The sequence below is a fragment of the Phodopus roborovskii genome, unplaced genomic scaffold, assembly GCF_943737965.1.
Source record: "Phodopus roborovskii unplaced genomic scaffold, PHOROB, whole genome shotgun sequence".
In the NCBI taxonomy this organism is placed as follows: domain Eukaryota; kingdom Metazoa; phylum Chordata; class Mammalia; order Rodentia; family Cricetidae; genus Phodopus; species Phodopus roborovskii.
Genome location: NW_026126482.1, coordinates 1,715,062 through 1,741,074, shown reverse-complemented (window position 1 = coordinate 1,741,074; position 26,013 = coordinate 1,715,062). Strand labels below are relative to the sequence as shown.

The 26,013-nt window shown below is 49.4% G+C and overlaps 1 protein-coding gene across 1 annotated transcript in view; it reads right to left on the bottom strand.

The window, feature by feature from the left end:
* Positions 1-289: 289 nt before the first annotated feature.
* The window catches only part of Fancc (FA complementation group C), a 91,728-nt gene continuing 66,004 nt past the window's right edge, over positions 290-26,013 (bottom strand). Inside the window, exons 8-14 of the mRNA XM_051194141.1 lie at positions 18,908-18,960; positions 17,729-17,828; positions 13,041-13,116; positions 11,024-11,105; positions 8,931-9,105; positions 4,871-5,074; positions 290-452 (exon numbers count right to left, since the gene is read on the bottom strand). Of these exons, the coding sequence (XP_051050098.1) occupies positions 315-452; positions 4,871-5,074; positions 8,931-9,105; positions 11,024-11,105; positions 13,041-13,116; positions 17,729-17,828; positions 18,908-18,960 (828 nt within the window). The 3' untranslated portion in view covers positions 290-314. The remainder of the gene's footprint in view (positions 453-4,870; positions 5,075-8,930; positions 9,106-11,023; positions 11,106-13,040; positions 13,117-17,728; positions 17,829-18,907; positions 18,961-26,013) is intronic.

Here is a 26,013-nt window from a genome sequence, read left to right as displayed (position 1 = left end):
TGCCACCCCTGTTTCCTCGGCTACAGTGGATGCACCATAGCATTTCTGCACTGAGGAGCAAAGGAGGCAGGTGCCATCCGTGTGGTGCAGTCTCCGGCTACAGGGCATCTCCCCCATCGCTGGCAGCGTCGTCAGAGGGCAGGATAAAGGGAGTCAGTACTCAGCCCATGCCAGCTGCCACCATGCAAGGCTGTGTGGATATGAGGGTTCGCCCAAGACTGGAACTTAACTGGTGAGCTGGGCGTCTGCCCTACATAACTCTGATGGACCTCCTTGGCACCCGACACAGGCCCTCACACTTCCTGTGCCGCCTGCTAGACCTGAGCTCCAAGCTCCTGCAGGAGCGCTCTGGCCAGTTTCCTTGAGGCTTCGGAACAAAGATGCTCCGATCTGTACAAAGTCTGGTCAAGAAAGCCAACAATCTCATGGGTTAGAGCGTCCGTGTGGGCCATCTGCAAAGAGGAAGGAAGGAAAGATGAAGAGAGAGACCCCTCCCTCTGCCCAGCTTCCACTCACCGTGAGGCTGCGGGCAGGGGGGGAGCGGGTTCCTTTCTGCTTTTTTCACAAGGTGATTATCAAGCCATGTCTGTCCCCAGGAGCCCCTCCCTCTACAGGGGACCACTTCCTGATGACCAAGCTCCACACTGGGATTATGTGCTGTGACTGGGATTATGTGCTGTGAGGAGCAGGCAGCACCTTCCACACAGGCAGCCGGAAGGTGACATTCCTGGGCCGCCCACCTACAGAGCAGCGGCAGAGGGAGTGGTCATTTAACGCTAACGGCCTTGCTCACTGACAGTATCATCTTCCCCAGGACATGATCTGTGCAGGACGTTGACTAGGTTCCTTTTAGGTGCTGTGTGTCAGGCATACACAGAGCCTGCAGGGTTAGCTTCAGCCCAGCTTCCTCTTCTTGTCTCATCAACCTTTCTCCAGGGTGAACAGCCACCCTAGGGTTGCCCTCACAGGCCCAGAGCCCGACCCTCCTTCCTGGTCCTACTCTGGCCACCAGTAAAGTAAGGACAGCTAGGGAGAGCGGCAATCTCAGTATCTGCACTGCCAGGTTGAGACTCAAAAGTCACCGACATTTGGTGCTGCGGTGACCTTAATTGTAGGCTGTTCTTTTCAGTGCATCCCTCCCTAGGTGTCTTAAAGATGTGACATAGGTCTAACCTGCCTCCCACTCAGGCAGGCAGGCAGTCGTTGCAGTCTAAGCGCACATCTTTCCTAGGCATGGAGTCACACAGGAACGAGCCCGCTGCAGTCTGGACAGGGGGTCAAGCACAGGAAGTGCAGCAACCTGAGAGCCGGTCTCTCCATCTCAGACTGATGCGGGAGAGAACTGCAGTGGAAGACGAGAGGAGGTAACGAGAATGCACCGAGGGCGGGCAGGGTGGAGAAGGCTCAGAACACAAACCGCTGCTGTAAGCACACTCATCCTAGCGCCAGTCAGAGAGGAAGCATGTGGCATCCCGGGGCAGAGACATAAGAAGAAGCCAGAGCAGAGGGCCACTGATGTCTGTGGCCACTCAGAAGGCGGAAGCCAGAAAGGGAAGCCCATGAGAGAACCGGGAGCCTCTCCCCAGGCTGCGGTTGGGGAGCTGTGCCTGCAGGGACAGTGGTAAAGTGGAAGGGCCGGGCTACTGCTTGCTCCAGTTCCCGCCTGCGGCCTTTAGCCCAGCTCTCCAAAGCTAGCACTGAGGCCCAGGGCAGACAACATGCCTGAAGGCCGCTCTATGCCAGCCCTCTGAGTTTACATTCAATCTGCCCCAAGGACAGGGCCCTCAGGTGGTGACACACCCACAGCGCTCTTACAGACATGCCTTTTGCTGTAGGTAGGTGACTCCTGCCATGGACTGGGGTAGGGGCCAGAAGCCCAGCGCCAAGCCTCCTGTAAAGGCAGGCTGTACGATACTGCAGTTGGACTGACTGTTTCTGTGGCTGCTCTGCCGGGTGCAGCTGAGCAGAGAGCGGGATCGGGCCCCATCAGTGGTTAGTGCTGTAGCGGGACTCCCCTCGCAGACGTCTGCCCATGAGGAGTGGGCAGCGTGACCTGGGCCCCTGTAGTCAGTGAGGATGACAGGACCGAGGAAGAACGGGGGTCATGTGGCCTTGGAAGGTCAGCCTCGCCACTTCCCTCATTCAGAAGCAGCCATTGTCACAGTTGGAAGAGCTCCTGTCTGTCCATGCTGTGTCCCTGTGACTCAGTGAGGCCCACATCTTCCCAGTCCTGTGCTCTCCAGAATCTCATCCAGGACACAGCGTACAATCCTGCCTCCTCTCGCTCTTGGCTCTGAAGGTTCCAGAGTCTTGTTCTGGCCACCTTGGAGAGGACTAGAAGTTGTGTGCAATGTCCCTTACCTGGGGTGTGTCTAACGTTTCTCCTCTGATGACACCTGGACTATCATTTTGCTATTGTTCTGTGTGTGGCAGTTGATGGTTAATGGGATATAAGCAAGCCGGTGAGGAGTTGCGTACACTAAGTTTAACTGAGTGGGAAAGGCCCGTTCTAAACACGAGTGGTGCCATTCCACAGGCCGAGGCCCTAGACTGAATAAGAAGGTTGGCCTAGGCGAGTACAGGCATTCCGGGCAGCCTGCGTGCCAGCTCCTGCTCCTGTGACTGAGACAGAATAAAGTGCCTCCCCAGTTGCTCTCTATTGCATCAACAAGAGAAGGAATCCAGGAGACCACGCCAAGTGTCCCTCTCACCACGTGACACAGGTGAGCATGCACGCCTGACTTCCCCAGCCGGTGAGCTGCCACAGCCACTGCCTCAGGCCTGCCAGGGAGTTAGTTGGCTGGTGATCGCAGGCCACACGCATCCTCAGGCTTCCAGTGGACTGCATCCGCCCTGTGTCCTCTGGTGACAACTCTGCTGTGTCCACGTTGTGAGTGGATTCCCAGTCAATCCGATTAACACGCCATCACTGAACACTTAAGCTGTAGCTGGGAAACTAATCATTAAGTCAAGACCTACTCGTAACTGCAATACTGGACCTTTGCGCAGCATGCCGCCGGCCCACCGTGCGAGATGAAGTGTGATGGGCTGACACCTGTCTTTGGTTGACTCTCCCCGTGTTCACATCCAGACAGAGACCCAGGCGGAAAGGGAAAAGCCCTTTTTTGATTGGGTTGCTGGCTGCATGAATTCTATTTATTTTGTTTATAAAACTTCATCAATATGTTAACAATTTTTAAAAACTGAAAATAAAACTCCTGTTGTGTTTCACCTTTGGTTTTTTTTTTTTTTTTTTTTTTTTTTTTTTTTTTTTTTTGAGATGGTATCTTATGTAGCTCAGGCTGGCCCCCAACTCACTGTGTGGCTGAGGATGACCCTGAACTCCTGATCCTCCTGCCTCTGCCTCGCATATGCTGGGACTCCAGGCCTGCACTCCTATGTTCACAACGTTGTACTACCTCACCCCTGCACGGGTCAGACACCAGCTCCCCAGCCCTGTGAAGCCTCCGCCCCACCCTGCCCCGGCCCAGGATCAGACTCAGGCAGGAGGACCCCGGTATGAGTTTTCTGTGCAACTGGTTGATTTCACACAGCACAGAGCCTTCAGGGTCCATCCGTGGTGTACCAGGTGGCAGAAACGCCTTCCCTTCCAAGGCCAAAGGATACTACATGGCATGTCTGCACGGGCACCTACGTTTATCCAGTCGTGCATTCCTGCTTACTGCTGTCCGCAGCTGGAAACCGTCACACAGACACCTGTTTACGCCTCTGACAGCAGTTCTCGGGGACAGACCTGGGACAGGATCACCTTCCTTACACTTTCCTTACAGTGGTTGCATGACTGCCTGAAGATGCCACTCTGCTTCTCAGTGTCGCTTTCCGTGTTCTGCGGTGGCCAGCTCCAGGAGTGAGTGGTGACTGCCCTGCCGTGGGCACGCAGCTCACAGGTGCCTCTGAGCACTCACACATCTTCCTTGGAGAAGAGTCTGTCCCGTTCCTTCACCCTTCTCTGCCGTCACACGACTCTTGCCAGATGCATCCCGGCCCTGACTTCCTTCCACTCTGCATCACCCTTGTACTCGGGTATCAGCCTTTGATACACAAGCTTTAAACTTCCAGGCAGGCAATTCATCTGTCTTTCCCTTTCATTGTCTCTGGTGTCATAGTCAAAACGTTACTGCAAAGTCTTGTGTCACAAATGGGACTCACTTCTGACTGACCGCTTTACACAGCCGCCGTGCCCTGTGTGCCTAAGGATCTCTAACAAACTGCTGTGGTTTAGACAGTCTGTCTTCCTTAAAGCTTCATGGGCTTCATGGGACACTGGGCTGGTAGTTCTGGAAACCGTAGGAGTGGGGGACTGCCTGGAGGAAGGGCCACGGGGGATGGTCCTTAGGGACATCTTGGTCTGAAGTTTCCTGTGTGCCATGGGTAGACAGCCACTGCCACCCATTCTTACCACAGTGACAAAATATGTAACAACTCACTGACTTTTAGTTGTTTTCTTGGATACGTTGTCACAGCAACAAGAGAACTAATGTATTATTAACTGAACCTTTTTCTGAAGCAGATTCTTTGACCTCTTACAGCTAATGAATGGCCTTGTGGCTACTTAGGAGCATGTTGTCCCTGGAGCTGGACTTCCGTCCCCAAGACGAGGGAGGCAGTGACTGACAGCTGTGGGTAGTGGCAAGGTAGCACTTCCTTTCTGCAGGCCTGTCTTCCCTTACACGTACTTCTCATACAGCAAGGAGGGTTTCGGGTCTGTGGTAGCTGTGGCTCTACTGACCTCCACACCCTGGGCAGCACCCTGGGCCTACGCTCTCAAAGGCCAGGACCCACAAGGAGGTAATCTACCTTTCACTTAGAGTGTAAATATGAAGTACAGGTTGGAAAAAGAACAACTTACATGGGTGACAGCTTCCCAGGCAATCGGATGGCCTTCTGGGGTCCAGAGCAAGAGGCTAAGGAGAACGTGCCTGACCAGCTGCCCACACACAGGTGGTCTGGAGTCTGCACCGGGACTCTCAGCCGCTCTCTGCACATCCATAGCTGAGAGGCACTCACTTCTGCGCAGCATCCGCAGACGGCTGAGCAGTGCCTTCATCTCCACCTGGGTAACACAAGTCAGGAAGGTGAGACCTTAGGGAGGACTGGACACGAATGACCCTAGGACCTGTCTGATGCTTTGATGCCCAGGGAGAGAGAGCCAGGCACCAAAGCTCAGCTAAATCACACACAGTTCTACATAAACCCAAATCGGTTTAATAGAAATTTCTTAGCTTTCTTTCGTCTTGCCCAGGGCACTATGCCAGGACCTGATCTTTTTTTTATGTGAAGGCAAGTCCTCAGCAGAATGTAGTCAGAATTTTCTTATTGTGGGAGAAAACAAAAGGCCCCTTGAAGACGACCCCTCACTATAAGCCACAATCAGCTAGAGACACAACACAGGCCCTCTGGGCGGTGCTGGTAAGAAGGCAGGGGCTGCCCCTGCCTGGGCTGGCTGAGGGAAGCACAGGCCACACACACACAAGCTCATTTGTCTTGTTGCAGACACTAGGACGGTTGTTCGCACATGCCCACAGCTCAAGCAGAGGTCACAAGTCTGTGGAATCCACATAATAACAGTAACTGTTCTACATCCGTGGGTTGTTTTTGCATAAAAAATATTTATTTCATGTTGAGACTCCTGTGGCTCACAGAGAAAGGCAGGAGCTAGGGTCCCCAGCCTGTCCTGAGAATTCCCACGGTTGATATCGTGGGTCTCAGAGCTGCTGCTTCCTGCGGGCTTAGGCCCCATTCTGTGCCATCTGTCATGGGCAGCAGCACACTAGCAGTGTTGTATGTATTGTGTGAGCTCTCCTGATCACAAGGGTGACCGTGAGGAAGGCACCAGAGTGCTCTTCCACCGAGAGGAGCAGTGTTCCCAGGAGGGCCACCACCTCAGCTGGTGACATCTGCAAACTCCAAGGACTCCAAAGCAAATCCTTATCTCTCCCTGTACTCATCCTGTTTTGGTCACACTGACTTCTTCTAATATGGCTTCTATGTCTAGAAACTTCTGTAAGGGAGATGTGTTCTAGAAGTGACAGAGAAGCCTTTTTTTCTTATAAAAAAACTTCCTTTTGCTCACTATAGAAAGTTAAGAATGATAAAGCAACCCACCGAGCATCCTCTGACGGAGTCTCTGGGCAAGCCCGTGCTTCACGCGTTGGGAGTAACTGTTACTGCTCCCCTCTCACACCTCCATGGGGTACCGTGACCAGGTCATGTCTAAGCACCGTGTGGCAATGGGACACTTCCAGGTGTCCTGCTCGTCCTTAGCTGGGATCAGGCTCCACTTACGTAGGAGCGGCTTATTATGCAAACTCAGGCCACGTCAGCTCCTGCAGCTATGAACTCTGCTTTGCTCTCCATTGTGTTCAAACTGCTTTGTGTCAATGTCCAGAAAGATTTCCAGAAAGATTTTTACAAATGAGAAGACATTGTCTCAAGGGTTTGAGGCCCTGACCAAGCCAAAGGTACATAAAATACAGTCTTAAAAAAATTCATGATCCAATTTAGTTAGCCAGAGCAGATGAACACAGCTGCCAGAGGTATATCCCAGGAGGGGCAGGTACGCTCTTTACCCCTGGTTCCCTACCCCAGGGGGGACCAGCAGAGCAGCACCTGTAGCTGAGTGACTGTGACTTACTGCTTTTAAGTTAAGGCAAAGGCACAAACATCAGCAACTCCAAAGTCCTATCGTGCTTTGTGCTGGGACACTGAGTTCAGCCTGTGACAGTCAAGGGATCAAAGCTCACAAACGCCTGCATTAGGACATGCAAAGACGCCTTCCCTCTCTCTGGTCAGCAGTGGCGGTCCGTGAGTGACTGGCTAAGGAGAAGCTACATGGATGGAGTAGCTGTCTACGGCAAAGATGTGGTTGTTTATGTAGAATGAAGTTATTTCAGTAAGATTTGCTTCAATTAGCTGTCTGTTCATCCCAAGTAAGACCGAGGCACACTTTTAAAGAAAGGAAAGCACTTGTGGATCCGTTAGCTAGTCTATAGGAACAGGTGCCAATGCAGAACTTTCTAGAAATTAAATCCATTTTTAAAAAGTAAAACATTTATATTTGTGTGTGCATATGCACACGTGTGCAGCCCATGTATACACCACATGTATGGAGGTAACAGGTTACTTTTGGAGTTAGTTCTTGCTTTCCTTCCATGATGTGCTCCAGGATCAAACTCAGGTTGCTGGGCTTGGCAGCTGATGGATTTACTCACTGAGCCATCCTCCTGGCTGGCCCCTATAAATTAAATCTTACAGGACACAAATCATTAGTGTCCATGATCCATGTGGAGTAAGACATACCAACCAATTTAGTTTACAGAGAATCTAGTACAAAATGCAGAATGAAAGGGCTTTTGAAATGATGAGTGCTCCTTACTCACTGCTACTAAAAATAAGATGAAAGCTATGGACTAGGATTGCCCTTAGTCAGTTTAATGTGATATATATCTTTAATCTTTACTTCGTTTATTTACCTTGTGGATGGGTGGCATGTGCGACACAATGTGAGTTTGAAAGTCAGAGGACAACTTTTGGGGAATTGATTCTCTTTCTATATTGTGGGCTCTGTCTGGGGTTGAACTCAGGTCTTCAGACCTGGTGGCAAAAATGCCTTTATATGCTGAGTCATCTCACCAGCCCAAATGTGGTATTTTAAAGCAAAAACATTTTTCTTTTGAATTAAGTAGCTATTTTCAAATATGTGTGTAGATGGAAATTTATTTAAAATGCTTCATTTTGATCCAATATTATCCTCAAATTTCAATTCTTTTAAATTCCAAGGCTCATCTTCACCATGCTATGAAAGCCTTAATTTAAGTCAGTGGTTCTCAACTTTCCTAATGCTATGACCCCCAACCATGAAATTATTTTATTGCTCCTTCATAACTGTGACTTTTCTACTGCAATGAATTGTAAATATCTGTGTTTTCTGACGGTTTTAAGTGACTCCTGTGAAAGGCTTGTGACCCACAGGTTGAGAACCGCTCCTTTAAACAAATGAAATACAACACTGCACTGGCCTTGGATTTAGGGACAAACAGGAGCATTGTCCCAAGCACACGGAAACATGCTCCTTTTAATTACTAACATGGGCAAACAGCAGCAGAGACTGGAGGCTTGTTTTGTTTTTATTTTTTATGCACTGGTGTTTTGCCTGCGTATGTTTCTGTGTGAGGGTTTTGGATTCCCTGGAACTAGCGTTATAGACAGTTGTGAGCTGTGCTGGGAATTAAACCCAGGTCCTGTGGAAGAGCAGCCAGTGCTCTTAACCATCGAGCCATCTCTCCAGCCCTAGACTGAAGTTTTTAAAAGCCACCAAGCAAGTAAATGTTTGCAAGGAGGTGGCAGAGCTTTAATCAAAGCATGGCTTCCTGAAATAACTACATTCTATAAATAACATCTTTGCCATAGACTGATACCCAATCCTGTGCACAGGAACCCTGTGGTTAAATCGTCTGATTACCTCAGTACAAGTCTGGCTGATTCAGGGAAGCGGTCAGTGAGGCAGAAGAAGCAGACTGGTCAGGCTGCTGTGGGAGAGAGAAGACACTGACTGGCTCGGGAGCCAGACCCGGCCTTGGGACAGTGCTCCTCAGAGCAGCTGTCCTGTCTGCGTGGCCCCTCCTCGAGCAAGGAGCCCTGGGGTAAGTAAGGCTCGAGAGTAATTGACAGCAGCTGAGGACAATGAGCAGAATAACCTAGGATCAAATAACCCTGAGCACAGAAGGCCCAGAACAGGAGCAGCCTGGCGGCTGGGACAGCCTATTGTCTCAGGTCCCCAAGGAAGCAGAACGTCCCAGGCTTCAAGCTCAGCCCAAGTGGATGTGCATGCATGCACACGCACACGCACACACACACACACACAAGTGTTGAGAGGGAGTAGAGGCAAACCCGGTAAAGCCTGCACCCACCATGGTCTGCTCTCGCTGCTGACTCCCATCCTGTGGGCTGTAATAGAACACCAGGAGCCACAGCAGGCCTTCAGGGGGCTCAGCTTCCGACCTCAGCAACTGCTCCACTGCCAGATCAACCCATCCTCCAAAGTGAGTGAACAAAAACCAGCTCTCGAAGGGACCTCGCTGGGACCTGGAAGAGAGCAAGACATACACATGGCAGCCAGCAACCTCAAACCTTCTTCCTTTTGTTCAGCGTATCTTTACTGCTTGTATACTAACTAGTGCTTTACATTGCACTTTCCCACTGAAGAAAGACCCTCAGAGAAATTGGATTCAGAAATCTTTGTGTCTCACGCTGAGTCCATCACAGGACAACCAGAGGAACCCTCCAAAGCTTTATATCCAGGTACCTATAGGATTGTAGGCTCCAAGAGAGATTGGGCAGTGGAGTGGTAGGACTTGCAAGGCAGAGTGAGACTCTGCAAGCTGTCCCTCAGGTGGCTCCGGCATGAGGAGGGAGACGAGACGGTACCTAGCAGCACAGCAGAAGTACACCATGCTAACAGGCGGACACTTTAGCAGGAGGTGAAACCTTTTTCCAAGCTACCCTCTCATCCTCCGGGAACGTGTACAGCAGTAGTGCGTATTAAAGGGTGGACTCTGCTCCATTACTGTAGCCCTGACAGTCACAGCAAGACAGCATTGCCCCAGGAGACAAAGGGCAGAAGAGCCTAGGCCCCAGTGGGAACCTTCATCTAAGCAGGACATCATGGTCTTGGCAGTATCTGCGAGGCTTGTGGAGTCCAAGTCCTATGCACGGTTCTTGCCTTCTGGCCAGTGCTGATTCTTACCTCCCCTAGAACATTTGATTTATATGGTTTAGATCAAGCTTGCAGGGCAATGAAGGGAAAGAAAGGCAGGTACCACCTCAGCCTTAGTCCCTGTCAGAGGGGCAGGGCTGCAAGTCTCTCTCACGGACCTAACTGCAAGTAACCAAACAGCCAACCCCACTCACAGCACGGACCTACCTGCCTGGTCTTCCAGAAAAGAAAAAAAAAAAATCTTATACCTGCTTCGCACCCTTTTCCTGCGGACAGACCCCCATGGCCCGCTGAGTGCACAGGCACTGACCCTACCTGACAGTCTGAGCTGTTGTAAGGATTCACCAGGGAGGGAGGAGTGTTTTGATGGACAGGGCACTCACTCATACAAGTGAACGCAGCAACATGTACAGGGCAGTTTCAGCAGAGTAGAGAATCCTGGTGTGCGTGCGTGCGTGCGTGCGTGCGCATGTGTGGCGGGGGAGAACAGGGCGGGGGTGGGGGGGGGACGGTGACAAGAGGGTCTTGGGCCAACAAGGAATGTGCTGTCATTTATCCTCGGAACATGGGCCAGCTTGGAGGAAGCTCGAGGTATTATAAAGATGGTGGCAAGCCAGTGAGGGAATGCTTTTGGAGAACCTAGAGGAGGGCCTCCACCTGCTGTATAGAGTAATTTATTCTAGGGCAGGACGTTTGCTTTGGAGACATAAATTTATGTGTGTGCCTGTTTATGTGTTTGTGCATGTAAGTAGCCACAAAGGCCAAAAGGGGCATCAGAACCTCTGGCACTAAAGCTGTATGGGGCCGTGAGCTGCCTAATGTGGGCGCAAGGAACTGATGCCGAGTCCTCTACAACAGAAGCCAAGTGCTCTGAATCACAGAATCTCTCTAGCCCTTGGAGAGAGATTAAAGAAAACAATGTCAAAAAATGGAAATGGGGGTGGGATACAGGCAGTTATCACTCCTCCCACTGGCCGGGGGCTCCCTCTCCTTCCTAGGGAACCAGGGCACCTTCAGCGGCAGCCAGGGCCTCAACATGTACGGGTGCTGTCATTTCTGAAGCTTCTCTCTGTAAATGCAGATCTTACTAGAACGGCGCTACCAGACACACCTGCAATGCTGGCTACTCGCTCTGTCCCACACAAAGCAACCCTGCAGCCCATGCTGCCTCTGCTTCCTTCTCACTACAGATGGTGAGTGTGTGTTTGTCTTCTGCTGACAACCTGCTGGAAGACAGGTCAGGGAAGCCTCCCGTGAAAGGGCCATGGGTGGCGAGGGTTTGCTCACCCGTGAGTACGGTCTTCAACTGCTTCTCTGAGGAGTTGGGAAATGTGCAGCAGAGGCCGGAGCCGATGTATCTGTGGGATAGCTGTGGGTGGAGAGAAGTCAGAGGGGGACCAAAGGAAAGCCAAACCCATGGGGAGACGCTGGCAGTTTAGACCAAAAGCATTGTGCAGAAAGGCCCGCCCCCGCCATTCACAGAACCCACGCCATACTGCTCTCAACCAGGATCTGTCCCGGAGTCAAACCTCAAAGTTTCTTTTGTTGTCTTGTTTGAGAAAAGGGTGCCCTTAACTCACTATGTAGCCCCCGACTGGCCTTGAACTTACTGTTTGTCTGCCTCTGCCGTCCAGGAGCCAGGACTATAGCCCTGCACGTTGTGTCTGATCTCAAATATCTTTACTAAGTTATATAGAAAAGTCGATAAAAGATTCCCACCACAGCCACCCTAGGACATGGACTGCCTTGCTGCAGATGCCCTGCATATTTCTTTTTACCACATTCTGGCTCCATCTCAAATTTGTGACATCAAAATACAAAGGGATCATACTGAGTACATGAGTGAGGACAAGAAATGGCTAGCTCAACTGTTTTTCTAGGGTGTGTGATCAGGGCAGAGAAAAACAGAGAACTGTGCAAACAAACATGGTTGCTAACGTGTGTTGATTTCACACCTGCCTTTGAGCACCAGAGGTGGAGAGGCCACCCCGACACTTGTCCGTAAATGTAGCCCTGGGCACACAGCAGACCCTCCCTCAGGGTTATGACTTAACTTCTGAAGGAAAAAGGCATTTCCTCTTTACTAGTCACCAAGACAATGCTTTTCTTTTCCTGTAGTCCCTGAAGGTCATCACTTGGCAGTGACTTGTTATGACCCAGGACCTCACCATGAACATGAAGGATGAGCAGAGGCTTACATTCCTAACATACCCAACTTCTCCCCAAAGCAATGTGTACACAAATTGTCCTCAGGATCAACACCCAGCTTCCCGATTTTTGCTTCAGGTTCCTTGTTGTCTCTGGAGGATGGGAAAGCAGACAGCCTGAGTTCATGCTGTGGGACATGACTGGATTGCATCCGAGTTTCATAACCTATGCTCTGAGGACGGTTCGGCTAATAAGCTTTTCCTACTGTGTCCCCACTGAATGGGGAGGGGTAAAAAGAGGCTATGCTTGCTCCTGGGTATGGTGGAGGAAAAGATCGGAAACCGCCATGCAGGCAATGCAGGCATCCCACTCCACTGAGATGCTCAGCCCCCTCAGCTCTGTCAGAGGGCTTTGGCGTGTAAGTCATCTTGGGCAAGAACCTACGTCTTCTAGAAAAAGGAAAAGGTATTTGAACTTTGTAAAATGCTTTCAAACTCTGGATTGTTTGCTAACCTCAAAACAGATTTTATTCAAGCACAGGGGAAAGAAGCCACAGCAGGGAAACATGAGCCCTCCTCCATCCCTGCCCTTCCTGTCACAGGCCCTGTCTACAGACTGTGGCTGGCGTCAGAGGGAAAAGGCTCCTTTATGCTTCATAGCGGAGACATTCCCTAAACATGAGCTCATGGGCACAGCCGCAGATCAACACCAGTAGATTAGACATGGCCGAGGGGAGCAGATGAATCAGAAAAGGCTGGGGCCTAACAACACAAGACTGCAGACTCTTTTCAAAACCTCCTCCTTGGCTTGGGTGAAAAAAGTCTCCCTAAAATGCTACGGCCTCTTCCTTCACTTTATCCTTTGTTCTGCACAAGGCTGCGTGGTGCAAAGAAAGGGAAAGCAAACAAAGGTACTGTTGAACTCTGACTCAGCCTGTCCCTGCGCCTCAGAAAAGCTGTTATCAGAGGCTGGCCGACCTACCCCAGCAAGGGTTCTCTCCTTTTCCCTCATCACACCCAAAAAAAAGCACAGCACAGCACAGCACAGCACAGCAGGGTCTTCTGAGGAGGAAGGGAAGGCCAGGGAGGAAAGGGACAGGGTTACCATGCTCATTCCCACAATGCACTGTGACACGGGCAAAGGCCCCTCAGCTCACCTTCAGGGCACTGGGACAGCGCTGCAGTGAGCGATGGAACACCGTAAGGAAAGTAGGTCTTGAGGGAAAACTTCATCTGTAAGAGTCAAAATGGAATGGCGTGAGTGCTGGGGCTGGCTGGGACAGGGAGGCAGTGAGGACAGCATCAACCTCTGCCTGCCCTCAGCCCTAGAGACCCACCGTACTAGCACGGCATTGTGTATCCTCAAACACTGTGTAAACGTGCTTCCAGTAATCTCAAACAACATCCTTTAAACAGCATCTTCTGGAACTCGGGGAAGTCACATTATTTTGCTGCCAACTTTACTGAGGTTTCTTCTCAAACAAGCCCAGCCACAGACATTATCTTCTATTTCAGAGGGGGCTGCTAAACGCTTGTGGGGCCTGGGACCTCAGTGCGGCATTTAGGTCGGTCAGAGTCTAACCTGGTGCTCTTACGCTGAGGGCATGTGGTTGTTTATACTCACTTACCAGTATCTCCCAAAGGCACAGAATTTTGTAAATAAAACAGCAACAAAACCAGGTAAAACCTACAACACATGAGCTATACAGGCCTAGGTATACAGCTTGATAATCTTGGATGAGTGTGTGATTCCACCTGACCAGGACCTCAACATGACACACCGCCAGAATGCTGCTCTCATCCTGGGGAGTTCCCTGTGACTCTCAAAGTCAAACCCCCAAACCCCAGCCTGGCAATCACTGTTTTAATTTCACACAGGAGAGATCAATAATTAGGTCACTTATTACTAATTTTCACATAGGCAGACACATTGAGTGTGCATGCTTCTGCGTGTAGTCTTCATGGCTGCAGGACTCATCTGGCTGAGTGAGTTTGTTCTTACGCACTGCTTAGAAGTCATGAATACACAGGGGTTTGCTTATCTGCCCCTCAAAGATGAGTACAATTAAAACTCTACTGATATTCATGTCTACTCTGTGGACAGGTCTTTCAGTTTTCTAGGGTGAGTACCATGGAGGCGGTAACTTTTCACGGCCAACCGTGTTCTATCCCCACCATCACGGGATGAGAATGACTTGGCAACACTGGGTGTTCTGGAACCCACTGATTCTCACTGGTTTGCCTGGTGTGAAACGTTACTTTATACCCGCTTGCTTCTAAACTTGCTCTGTGGCAGGTGATGCTGAACCCTGCTCATGTGTGCATCCACAGTCTGAATAGCTTTCTGAAGTGTGTATCCGTAAACAGACAAACAAAACCTGATGTGTTTCCTACGAAGCTTTAAGAAACATGTCTTCTAGGATAAATACTGCAGCTATTGACTCTAAGCTGCTGGACAACTTGTTTGTCTTCAAAGACATCTACTACAGAATAGATACTATATTTTAATAAAGTCCAATTTATCCATTTTTTTTCTGTATGGCTAATGTTTTGTTTTCTTTCCTTTTTGGCATTGTTTCTAGGAAATCTTTGATTATCCAATGTTTAAAAAAAGAGAGAGAATATGCTATGCCATTTTCTCTTAAGAGCTTTATAGTTTTGACTTCTCTATTGAATCCTAAGATTTATCTCAGAACACCTTCTGGGTGCCTTCTGCGGAGGTTTATTCCCTCCCCACAAATGGGTATCCAGTTGTTTTTACACATTCCCTCACTACGTTACCCAAGTATCTCCTGTCAAAGCTCCTATGAATGGATCTGTATATAGACAGTGTCTGTCTTGCCAACCCCTCACTGGCTTAATTACTCATAGAATGAGTCCTCAAGCTGTTTGCTTTCTGGCTTTTGTGGGTCCTTTGTATGTCCAGCTTAGCCTGAGAATCGGCCCCTGTATGCATTGAGAAAGCCTTCTGCAGGGGCCAGAGTCTGTCATACAGGGCCTACGTGTGATTCCCGGCCCTGCAGAGAGAGGGGGTCACTGCTCACCTGAGAAGAAATGAGCAGCAGGACAGGTTGGGGAGGGGTTCTGTGAGGCTGGGCTTGCCCACTCCTGCTTCCTGAATTCCCATCCCTGCCTGCTGGTGACTGGAGGCCTCCCGGTGAACTGTCCGTGTGAACGCCACTGTCTACCCATGCCTTCTCTACAAGTTAGCGCCCTCTGCACTCCTGAGAACCTGGCTCTCTCCCCTCCACTTCCAGCCTCCCTGTCTTTAGAATAGGGTCTCTGAAAATAACACATGCACACATGCTGGGTCTTGTTTCAAATTCAACTGGCCACTTGTTTCAAATTCAACTGGCCACACCTGCCTTTACTCCACCGTTAACTGGTTTTCATAACGGAACCTCACTTTAACGTGTGGGGATTGGCGCCATCTTTTGCCCCGCCTCTTTCTTTCCTTTCCTGGACATCTAGTGGAGCCGTTTCCCGCCCGGAAGTTCTGGAACCACCTTGGGTTGTGGTCCCCATGCCGAGGCCCTTCGTTCTTGTCAGCTTTGTCAGATTTAACGGGATCCAACCCCATGTGATAACTTCATCTACAGGAGACTGGACACAGCCCAATGCCCATCCGTTCAACTGCTGGACCCATGGCTCCTGTGCTCCACAGCAGCTAAGACTGTGAGCTCAAGTTCTTGCCTGCAGCTGAGCAGGGCGCACTGGAAATGCTGCCCCATGCTCCCCACGAGACTGGGTGAGAGAAAAGAGCAGAGGGAGAAGCAGGCGCAGCATATTCTGACAGAGCGATAGGAGTGCGGTAAGAGAGCTCTGTACTTTGTAACCAACCTGGCAGGACCTGTAAAACCTAACTCTGCACCCCATAAGTGAGCACTTATTGTCACTCCACAAATGTTCAACACAACATGCTTACGACAGAAGGCAAATGTAAAATTAGCCGAGTGCCAGGAGCTACAAAAGGGCTGTGCTGTGGTACACTTGTGCAGTGGACTGCCTGCCGCAAGGCCACCTCCTGTGGCAGTGCCGGAGGTCTGACGCCACCTTCAAAGCACAGAGCAGAGAAGCTAGGCTCAGGGGTCACATGCGCTGCCTGTCTGTGTGTCTCATAAAGGGCAACCAAAATCAAAACCATCTTTGTTGTTCCGTGTAGCTAATCAAAGTATTTTGGAAAGGTAATATTGAATACAAAACTGCATCTGGGTTTCCTGGGAGGCAGGGAGAGGAGCACATGGGTCAGCACACCAGCGACCCAGGTCTGGTTCTGCTCACAATAACTGAAGGAGAGAGGGTCAGGGCAGAGGAAGCCGTACAGAACCATGCTGTGAACCAAGGACTATGGTTAGTCCTGAGTCCACCTGCTTCGTCGGTTAAGAAGGTGGGCTGTCAGAAGCAGCATCAGGAAGAGAAAACAAATCACTGCCTGTGGGTGTGAAGGTGTTTGCTAGGTCAGAAGATCTGCTGCTCACGGTGTGGAGCCAAAGGCAGGTAATAAACTCTTGTTTTTGGATTCCCGCCCTGCCTAAACCCGGGCCCAGTGTGTATCCCTCTCACTCCTGGACACATGTGGCCAGCACTCACTGTTTTAAGTTAGACTCACTGTAACTCCAGTCCAAATCCACAGTACCAAGGCCAGCAGACACTCAGGGCAAACCCCGAAGAACACTCGTGAATGCCGAAGGGGGGGGGGGACCTTTCTCTTGTCCTCCGCTCAACCTGGGTGTCCCAGGAAGTATAACCAAGGCCATTCCTCCCTGGGGATACAAGAGTGTACAAGGGAGGGTGGCATATGTTACAGCTGTGCTCACAACAGGGAGTGTCAGCCAGCGCCTTTTGGCTTAGGTCTCCCCCGATACCAAGATGGGACTCATCAATGCTGTTTGCTAAAATCTACTTAACTTCTCCAGGGAAATAGGCATGGCATGGATAAGCCATATACGTGTATGGTTGCCTTAGAAGGCAGGAGCATCTGCTAAAACTGAGAGACCTCTACAGCCTTGGGCTGAGAAGAATTTTCGTGGGTTGCGCACCCTAGCTCTGCCCTCCTAAGTTAGGACTGCAGACAGCAATCCTTCACAAAAAAGAGGTCCAGAACCAGTGCCATTCCGAGGAGGCAAAGCACCACACAAACATTATCCCTGGGCCCAATGCTGTTTGTTCCGTAGGAAAAGCTCCTGCCCCACGCGGTCATTCTAACTGGCCAGCCGCCCTCACGGATGCTGTCCAGCCTTTGCTGATAGGAACTTGGACTCCTCTGGTCTACTGATGGCATCCAACTTCTACTAGTTTTCCAAGTCCCTCCCTTTCGCCCCCTCCCTCCTGTCCCGGGGCTCTGGTGGGAATAAGGACAATGATCACTGGGACCGCACAGCTTGCAGTGTCTACAGTACATTCCAGGTAGCCTGCAGGGTCTCTTGCTGGCCTCAGGGCCAGCTGCAGACAAAGGAGCAGACGCAGACAGGGGACTGGCGGGGGGGCGGTGAGGGCCAGTGGCAATTTTCTCTCTAGTGAGATGGCGATGTGAGGACACACTCAGACACAGCAGTGGGCAAGTGGTTATGGCACAGGGCATGGGGAAGGCAGACTAAAGCTTTAGTTGTTCCCAGTTAAAATGTTTCACCTCTGCAGGAGTGGTCCTTTGGACACTTCCTTTGTGAACAAGACTCCACCAACATCTCTGCAAACGAGGCCGGGAGTGCAGCCAGTGCGGACGCATGCGCCCAGCACGTGTGAGGCTGTGGGCGGACCCCAGGAACACACGGTTTCTCAGAATAAAGACGCTTCCAGCTGGTCACCGAATGCCCACGGGACCTCCCTCACACTGAGTGCCACGTACCTGCTTGTTCTCTTTCCCCAGAGCGTCTGCCCAGCACCGGGTGAATACCTGAAGAGCGGCTAGTACTTCTGGGGCTCCATCAGTCTCCAGCAGCACAAACCTGAACAGAGAAAAGTGGCATGGTGACACACTGCTGACCCCTCACACACCACAAACCCACGCCACGGCCCGAGCTGTCTTATTTCACCCTGAGTGAAGGGCGGCAGGGACACAGCCACCCTCCAATCTTCTTTCAAACTTGACTAGCCTTCAATAAAAACACTAGCCTGTTCTCTTACACCTGTGGCTGTGCAAGTTAAAGTTGATGTGTTTTAAGAGCAACGCAAATGGTTGTAAAAAAATCCTTTCCCAGGTCTGGAGAGATGGCTCGGTGTTTAGAGCACTCCGTGCTTTTCCAGAGAACTTGAATTCAATTTCCAGCATCCGTATCAGGCAGCTCACAACCTTCTGCAACCTCTGACCTCTATGGGCACCTGCACATATAGAGGCGCATGTGTGTGTGTGTGTGTGTGTGTGTGTGTGTGTGTGTGTGTGTATATATATATATATATATATATATATATATATATATATATATATATAAATCTCAAACAAAGCTTCCTTTCCTGGAACCTGCTGTCTGCTCTGGAGAACCCTTCCTCCATGTCAGTGTGAGAGCTACGTGTTTTGAAGGCAGGTCCAGACCGTCATTGCTCATACCCACAAGGGGCTGGAAGCCCTAGTCTATCTTTAGGACTCCACAGTTACAGACAACCTGGCGTGTTACACACTCCTTATTGCTGGCTTTCTAAAGCCAGCGCATGTCCCCAGCACCGGAGTCTTTAAAGTACAGACCGCTGTGTTGTTTATTGGGTTTATCCTGCCCTTCGGGGGCTCTGTTCACAATAGCTGTGGCTTTCTTCAAGATCTTTGACCAAGCCCAGTCAGCCCTCGTGTGGTGAAGAGCTGTACTGCTTGCTTTACTTGGAGCTGGGTTCAATTCCGCTTCTCGATCCCTCAGTCCCAGCTACTACTGCCTTTGCCGGGCACGCTGACTTCTGAGTTTTTACCACTAGCTACCCCAAAATCCAAGCTTCTACTTTCCCACCACAGCCAGAAACTACTGCAAGCACGGGTTTTTATTGATGTTTGGAAGCTGAGCATCCCCAGATCAACTATTCCCAAAGATGTTGCATTTACCTGAACATTTCGTCTACAATTCTGAAGATAGCAGGGTGGCGGGCTGCCTGAGGCTGTGAAAGGAAAAGACCATGGGACACTGAAATACAGCAGGTGTCCATCAGTAGCAACTTTGCATTACCAGGCTAACGAATACAGCAGGTGTCCATCAGTAGCAACTTTGGGTTACCAGGCTAACGGTGGTCTGTGGCTGCTCCAGAAAGGGGGCTCATCCCTGTGGGCTAAATGAAAAGAGCACCGGGTGCACAGAAAACCCCACACATAACATGCCACAGTGGCTCTCTTTGGCCAGGGGTGGCGGGCGCTTGTTGTTATATTCCTGTTATAGACCACATTTTCTATAGCAAGTCCGTATGATGTAGAAGAAGAAGAAAAAAAAAAAAAAAGAGTAAGTTTCGTGAGCAGTTAAAAACAGTCCACAGACCTGCCTTAGGGCCTCCTCAGCTGGCCTGGAGCTGCCTCAACAGCAGCCTCCGCCCTCCGTACCCTCCACCCCACCTCACCTCACCTCTGCCCGTACTTGGTAACAAGCACCTAAGAAACAGGTGGCCCTGTGCTGGACATTAGGTACAGGGCACAGTCATCAGTTAATGGGGAGCACAGCTGCATGACGCCCGGTGATAGCTAGCTCTCTACCCTAGCCTTAAACAGCCTGTTCATTTTTTTTAATGACTTCAGTCCAAAGAAGCTGGCTTCCTGAGCCTAGGTAGTGCCTCAGTGGGCCTTATAGCTCCCATGTATTTTTGCTGAGAGCTTAAAACTCGAGTTTATGAGAGATTTTTAAAAATGCATTATAAAACTCACAGGGACATCAAGATATGAGTTGGCCAGGCTCTAATGAAGGCACTTTGTGCTTGCTATGACTAGTTTGGAGAAGCATTTTTTTCTTAGCAGTCTCAGGTCCTATGTGTCACTGTCCTGAACAACCCTGAAAAACAACTCCTGGCTTCCCATTTGTTAGTGCTGCTGTGGCAGCTCAACTTGCAACAAGGAGTGTGTGCCATCTAGTGGTCATATGTGAGAACTACAGACTACCACAGACAGACATTTACGATTTGCAAGTTAATGCTTCCTGATTTTCAAATAAAGTAACACATAATTTCTAACCCTTTGTCAATATACATCTCTATCCAAATGAAGTGAACTTCAGATCATCATAAAATTGTTACCTACTCAAATGAGTAACAGAGGTTATTTCTTGGCTTTAATCTCAGAAAGTCGTTTAATTTGCCTGCTCATATTCACTGTAAACACTAACATTGTTATAGCGCTTGGACATAGGCCCAAAAAACACTGGAGGAGTTTCTGTGTGGTCATAATGAGTAAGTCCAAACAGGACAAGAGCAAACTGCATGTCTTAAAGAAATAGAACTCAGCTAAGTTTGCCAGGACAATTCCGTTTTATGTAGGAATGTACCTTCTAAAAGCAAAGTCCAAAGATTTTCACAGGCAGGCAGGCAGGCAGGCAGGCAGGCACACACGCACAGAGGCACAGACCCAGTGCTGAATGTGCACTGGGGAAAATAGGTTCAGGGAAGAAAAGTCATTTTCTCTTATCCTAAATGCCTTTGAGAATCATGTGAGCTGACAACACAGATTTCTAAACAGTAAATACAAGCTGTAAGAGGACACAAGGAGGGAGGGGTGTTCTAATCTAGTTTGCCAAAGAGAAAACTAGATGAACTTTGCTTCGATGCAGTGGTTTCCTTCTGAACAGCTCAGCTGGTGATTCCAACCCTAACAGCCATGGAATCCAGCCTCGCTCTCTACACGGCTGGACTCTGTACACAGATGTCTCTTTGTAAGGACTTGGGATTGGTGGTTTTCCCCGGTTTCCACAAGCTACTTTTGATCCCGGAACAGGAAGAGACGAGCAGGCAGGGCACACCCTGAAATAGCCATGGCAGGGGTGCCGCCTGCCCTCCTTGTGACTCTCACTGAGGACCCCCTCCTCCCTGCACGCCACTGGAGGTGCTCCCTTGTGACTCACTGAGGACCCCCTCCCTCCTCCCTGCACGCCACTGGAGGTGCTCCCTTGTGACTGAGGACCCCCTCCCTCCTCCCTGCACTCCACTGGAGGTGCTCCCTTGTGACTCACTGAGGACCCCCTCCCTCCTCCCTGCACTCCACTGGAGGTGCTCCCAGCACAGACTTTCACTGTTAGTAAAGCTGTTTCACAGAGACCAAAGTATTCTCAGGTCCCGGTGACACACACAAGCCAATTTTGTCATGCTTCTCTGCCAAAAGCCAACTTCTACCTCTTACGGGGTCCTTGTGAGGAGAATGCAGACTTACGCCCCCTGCACAGCATTTTACAGGTGGGGCCTCATCGGTCACGCTAAAGCCCTGCCCTAGAACATGAGATCCGTGCAATTATCTTTCCTGCCTAAATAAGGAAAAAGGAAGGAAGCAAGGCTGCCTGAGGGTCCATGTGCTCGTCTGTTTTGCTCCATCCCCACAAACGCTGTTCCTTCTCCTCCATCTGTCCAAGGATCTTCACGTGGAGACTGCTTCATGCCAGGGAAACTGTCACCAAAAGATACAGGGACACTCCACCCTCCCTTGCCCCTCACCTTCAATCATCGCCGGAGGACTGACTGGTGGGGGCGAAGGCCTGTAGCTTCCTCACCTTCTTCCTTTCCCTGGAGCCAGTGTCCTGTCATCGGATAAGACTCTTTCCTCTAGATCCCCTCTCCCCAGGATGGCTCACCTACATCCCTCAACAGCACTCAGGCAGGCGAGTTGACGTGGACCGTACAGAGCATCAACAAGGCAGGTGAGGAATGCTGGAGCCTGCTTCCCGACCTGTGCCAGCCATCAGCTGTGCGGGCTCCAGCTCAACCATGGAGCTCGTTAACCCTACTTTCATTCCAGTGCATCAAGGGTTATTTTGAGCCACCTGACGCTCCAAAGAGGATGAGAACTCACAGCAATTTCTCAGGAAGAGGACTCTTTCCTATCAGTTGCTTTCAGACTGTGTGTGTGTGTGTGTGTGTGTGTGTGTGTGTGTGTGTGTGATAGAGAGAAAGACAAACAGACAGAGAGGTAGATAGAAGGGAACTCATAAGGTGATTCACAGAGAAAAGTGAGTACCTTTCAGAAAAGACAATGAGGGATGAAAGCCACAAGCCTTCTATCTCACAGAACCAGAGGGAAACAACAGGTGAGTGCAGGCTCAGGTGCAGTAGCTCAGGACGGGTTCTTTTTTCTCAGCCCATTTTAGTGTTGTTTGATGATCACTGAGAAAAACAGCAGAGTTTTCCCTCCAACCGCACACCAGAGGTGCAGCCCATCTCCTGTTCCACTGACTATAGTCATCACAGAGACACAAATACACACAAACCCAAAAAACAAAAAGCCTCTTAGGCTTCAACAATAAACTCTTTCACAAAGTTAAAAAATGACTTACCTTGAAAAAAAAAATACCTTTATAAAAAAGGAAAAAAAAAACTTCACATTTACTATGCATTTTTATAAATACATACTTTAGTTATGGCATTTTCTTTTCTATTTTTAAAATGTTAAACATAAAACAACCCTTTCACATTTTAGAATCTATTTTGTTTTTAAAGATTCATGTTTCTTACAACAAATTTGAGCTTTCTTTTTAATCTTTACCAGATGTTGTTTATACTACAAGCAATTTTTTCAGTACTCCATAATGTAATTATTGTTTAATTAGTGATAAATCTGTCATTCTTGGGCTTAAAACCTTAACAAGTACCAAATGTGCTCTTACGTTTTAAGTTTACGTGAGGGCTCGGTGTCAGGACAGAGAGGTAGGGTACCCGCTGTGAGATGCCCAGCTCTGCGCACTGGACAAACTCCCCCAGCTTTGGACCCTGTGTGTGCCTATGCTCAAAGGTAGTTCCTCGGGTTTCATCTCTGAGTGGGAGGGGCTGCCATGCTCACTGTCTTTTGTGGTCTGTTTGTAGTCCTCCTCCCCTCCACCTTCCAGTAGTTACAAGGCCTGCAACCCTAAGAATGAAGATTATCCTGCACCCTGGGCTTTCTTTGAAGACAATGTTGGGGCATCCGGTGCCCTCTGGAGGCAGACACTGGGACAGACAGAAGCCCCTCCACGGGTCTAAGGCTATCTTCCACTCCAGCCCTGGTTTAATTACATATCTCACATCAGAGTTCAGGCAGAAAATACTTCAACACCAATGAAAATGCTCGACTAGACAAAGATCATTTTTACTGAGCTACCGACTCTTCTACGTAAGATAATCAGTAAGGAATAGTCTCTGTCTTAAGATCAGAGTAAAGCAAAAGCCCTACCCTGCCTCCTGCCTCCTGTGCACCCCCCTCTTCGGGGCAGCTCTCCTAAGCCCAAAAGTGGTGCTTTCAGCAGGCGGGTCAGCCCACGAGGGAGTGCACAGGAGGGCATGGGAATCAGGGTGCCCCTGGCTCTGGCACGTAGCACAGTGTGGCAGCCAAGCATAGGCCACCCTGCCATCCAGCAGGCCCTTCTCATTCAAATTGGTGGCCTAAACAATAGCTTTCTGGGCTCCACACACAGAACTGTAACAAGAAAACAGCCTCCTTGATACAAGGCCAGCCTGGGCAAAGAGCATCGTGCCAAAAGGGCTGCATAATTAGCAAGTGGCTTTGACTACTGCCCCTGACGTCAGTGTTTAAGGTCAGGTCTGAGGCTACGGATTACGGTCTCCTGGTGACTGCTCTGTCAAAGGAAACACAAGACCATCTGTTTTTGAAACTTTTAGTCTGCACAGTAAATGACAAACTGGGGTTAATACCCTGATCTATCTGGGGCCACCAACCATGGCAGGCAGCCACGATCTTGGGGACAATCCAGGGTAAAGAAGCCAAAGGTTGAATCTCAAACGTAAACAGGTTTGGGAATGTATTTTTGTTTCTCAAGTCTCATGTACGTGCACACACACACATCTCATTCGGAGTTACAGTGAATTCAGACTAGTCTCTAATTATTCGTTATCTTACCAGAAACTGCCAGGCCTCTTATGTCTCTGAAAGGCCAAAGGACATTCAGGTAGATCACTACACTTTGCACAGCACTTTTATCTTTTGTTTTTGCTACACTGGGGTAACTATAGGATTTCCAGGAATCATTCTCGATAGTCCCAAGAGATGAGAATATAATTAACAATGTTCCACACAAAGCACAAGTTCCGTAGACCATCACACTTTAATTACTGTCAGAATCTAGCACTAATGCAATTGGCATCGGGTTTCTTGGGCAGCAAAAAACTCAGCAGTCGAGCTGAGTCTTACAGATCTGATACTGAGAATGGTCCTGTCAATGTTCGAAGATGCTGCACTGTGATAAATGAATCAGATGATGCAATTAGGAAGCAGGTTCAAGTTACCCCTGTAATCACTCAGCCAGGTCACGGGCTTCTCCTACCCTGCTGGGCTCTCTGGCTCTGTGGGTTCAGTATGGCTGAGGAGAACTGCCTAAGCCAATCAGAGGCTTCCAGCTTGTTGTCTGTATTGTAATTACCTCCATGAGCCACAAGGCATAGAGAGGTCACATCCTGGCAATGCCACAATAAATTAAACCAAGTAACACCCCCTCAAATCTCTCGTCAACCGTAATAAAAGCTCTGAAGCTCCCCACACATGATCCTGATAAACGGTTTCTAAGCCCCTTGACCGGGAGTCTGAGGTCCCCTCAGTACTGCATCTAGTGGGGATAACACTTTCCTGTGCTCACTAAAGAAGGTTGGGCTGACACAGCTCCAGAACAGATGCAGACAAGGTTCAGAAAGGAAGCCATAACATCAACAGTCACAGACAGCCCACGAGATTGGAGAGCTTTTCACTGAGGGAAGATGTAAAGGACATTAAAAGTAGACTTGAAAGCAAATAACCCCATGCCATCTTTTTCACTGAGAACGAGGAAGGCCAGAGATAAAGTAACAAGGCACAGTGTGCACATTTAATTTATAAATAAATAAAGACATGCACCAGGTAAAGTAACTTACTACCTCATGTCAGAGGGCTTCTAGATGACCTACAGGATCTGTAAGGAAGCTACATTCTTATTTCTAGCCTTAGAATTCTATATAACTTTTGAAAATGGTGAGAAGTAGCAATCATACATGCAAATGTACATATATACACACATGTGTGTGAGAGAAAATTCGATCAGCTACTGCCCATGACTAATTCCCTTACAGTCTCCAGTCTGAAAAGTGGTTTCAACAACACAGGGCAGCCAGGCAGCCTCAGCACCTCCATCTGTCTGGATTATGACCACGGCAGACATGTGCTCTCCATGCTCATGGCCATTGAGTTGAGATATCAGTATCCTGCACTGCTATGGGAACTCACTGGCTGGCTTCTTATTAGCACGCTGTGCACAGTAAATCTCTTTCATAATTTTTAAATGTGGTCTTAGTATGTTTCCCAGGCTGTTTTTAAATTACGTCTTATTTATTAGGGGGTGTTGGTACATGTCATAGCATGTGTGGAACTACCTATGGTAGTTTGTTCTCTCCTTTTGCCATGTGGGTCCTGGGTATTGAACTCATGTTGTCAGACTTGACGACAATCAACTTCACCCACCGAGAAATTTTGGCGCCCACCAACCAAACTGATTTTAAATTGGGCTCAACTGATCCTTTATTTGTGCCTTCTGAGTGCTTGCATAAATCAGTGAGCCACTGTGCTCAGTTTAGTTTGCTTTGCACACACACTCTCTCTCTTTTACACACATACACACACACACTCTCTCACATACACACACTCACACACACACACTCTCTCTTACACACACACACACACACACACACACCTTTTGCTTATTCTTTTTATGTATCTTATAAAGAAAGCAGTTCATTTGAAAGATACTTTTGTCTCAGCCTGTCACTAGATTAAATAAGAGGTTCTTTCCTCACTGGGGAAATTGTCACCACATTTTGTGTGATGTATGGTCTGGCTATCTTTTTTCCCTGGGGACACTGCTCTTTCTGAATCTCTCTAACTCCACTAAAGGCAGATACTCAGACTGGCCAGGCCCTGACCACTGCCTGGGAGCGTGGCCACTGCTGCCAAGATGATCTGAGCACTCTTGAAGGACGTGGGGGCTTCTGTATGCAGGAGCCTCGGCAAAAGACACT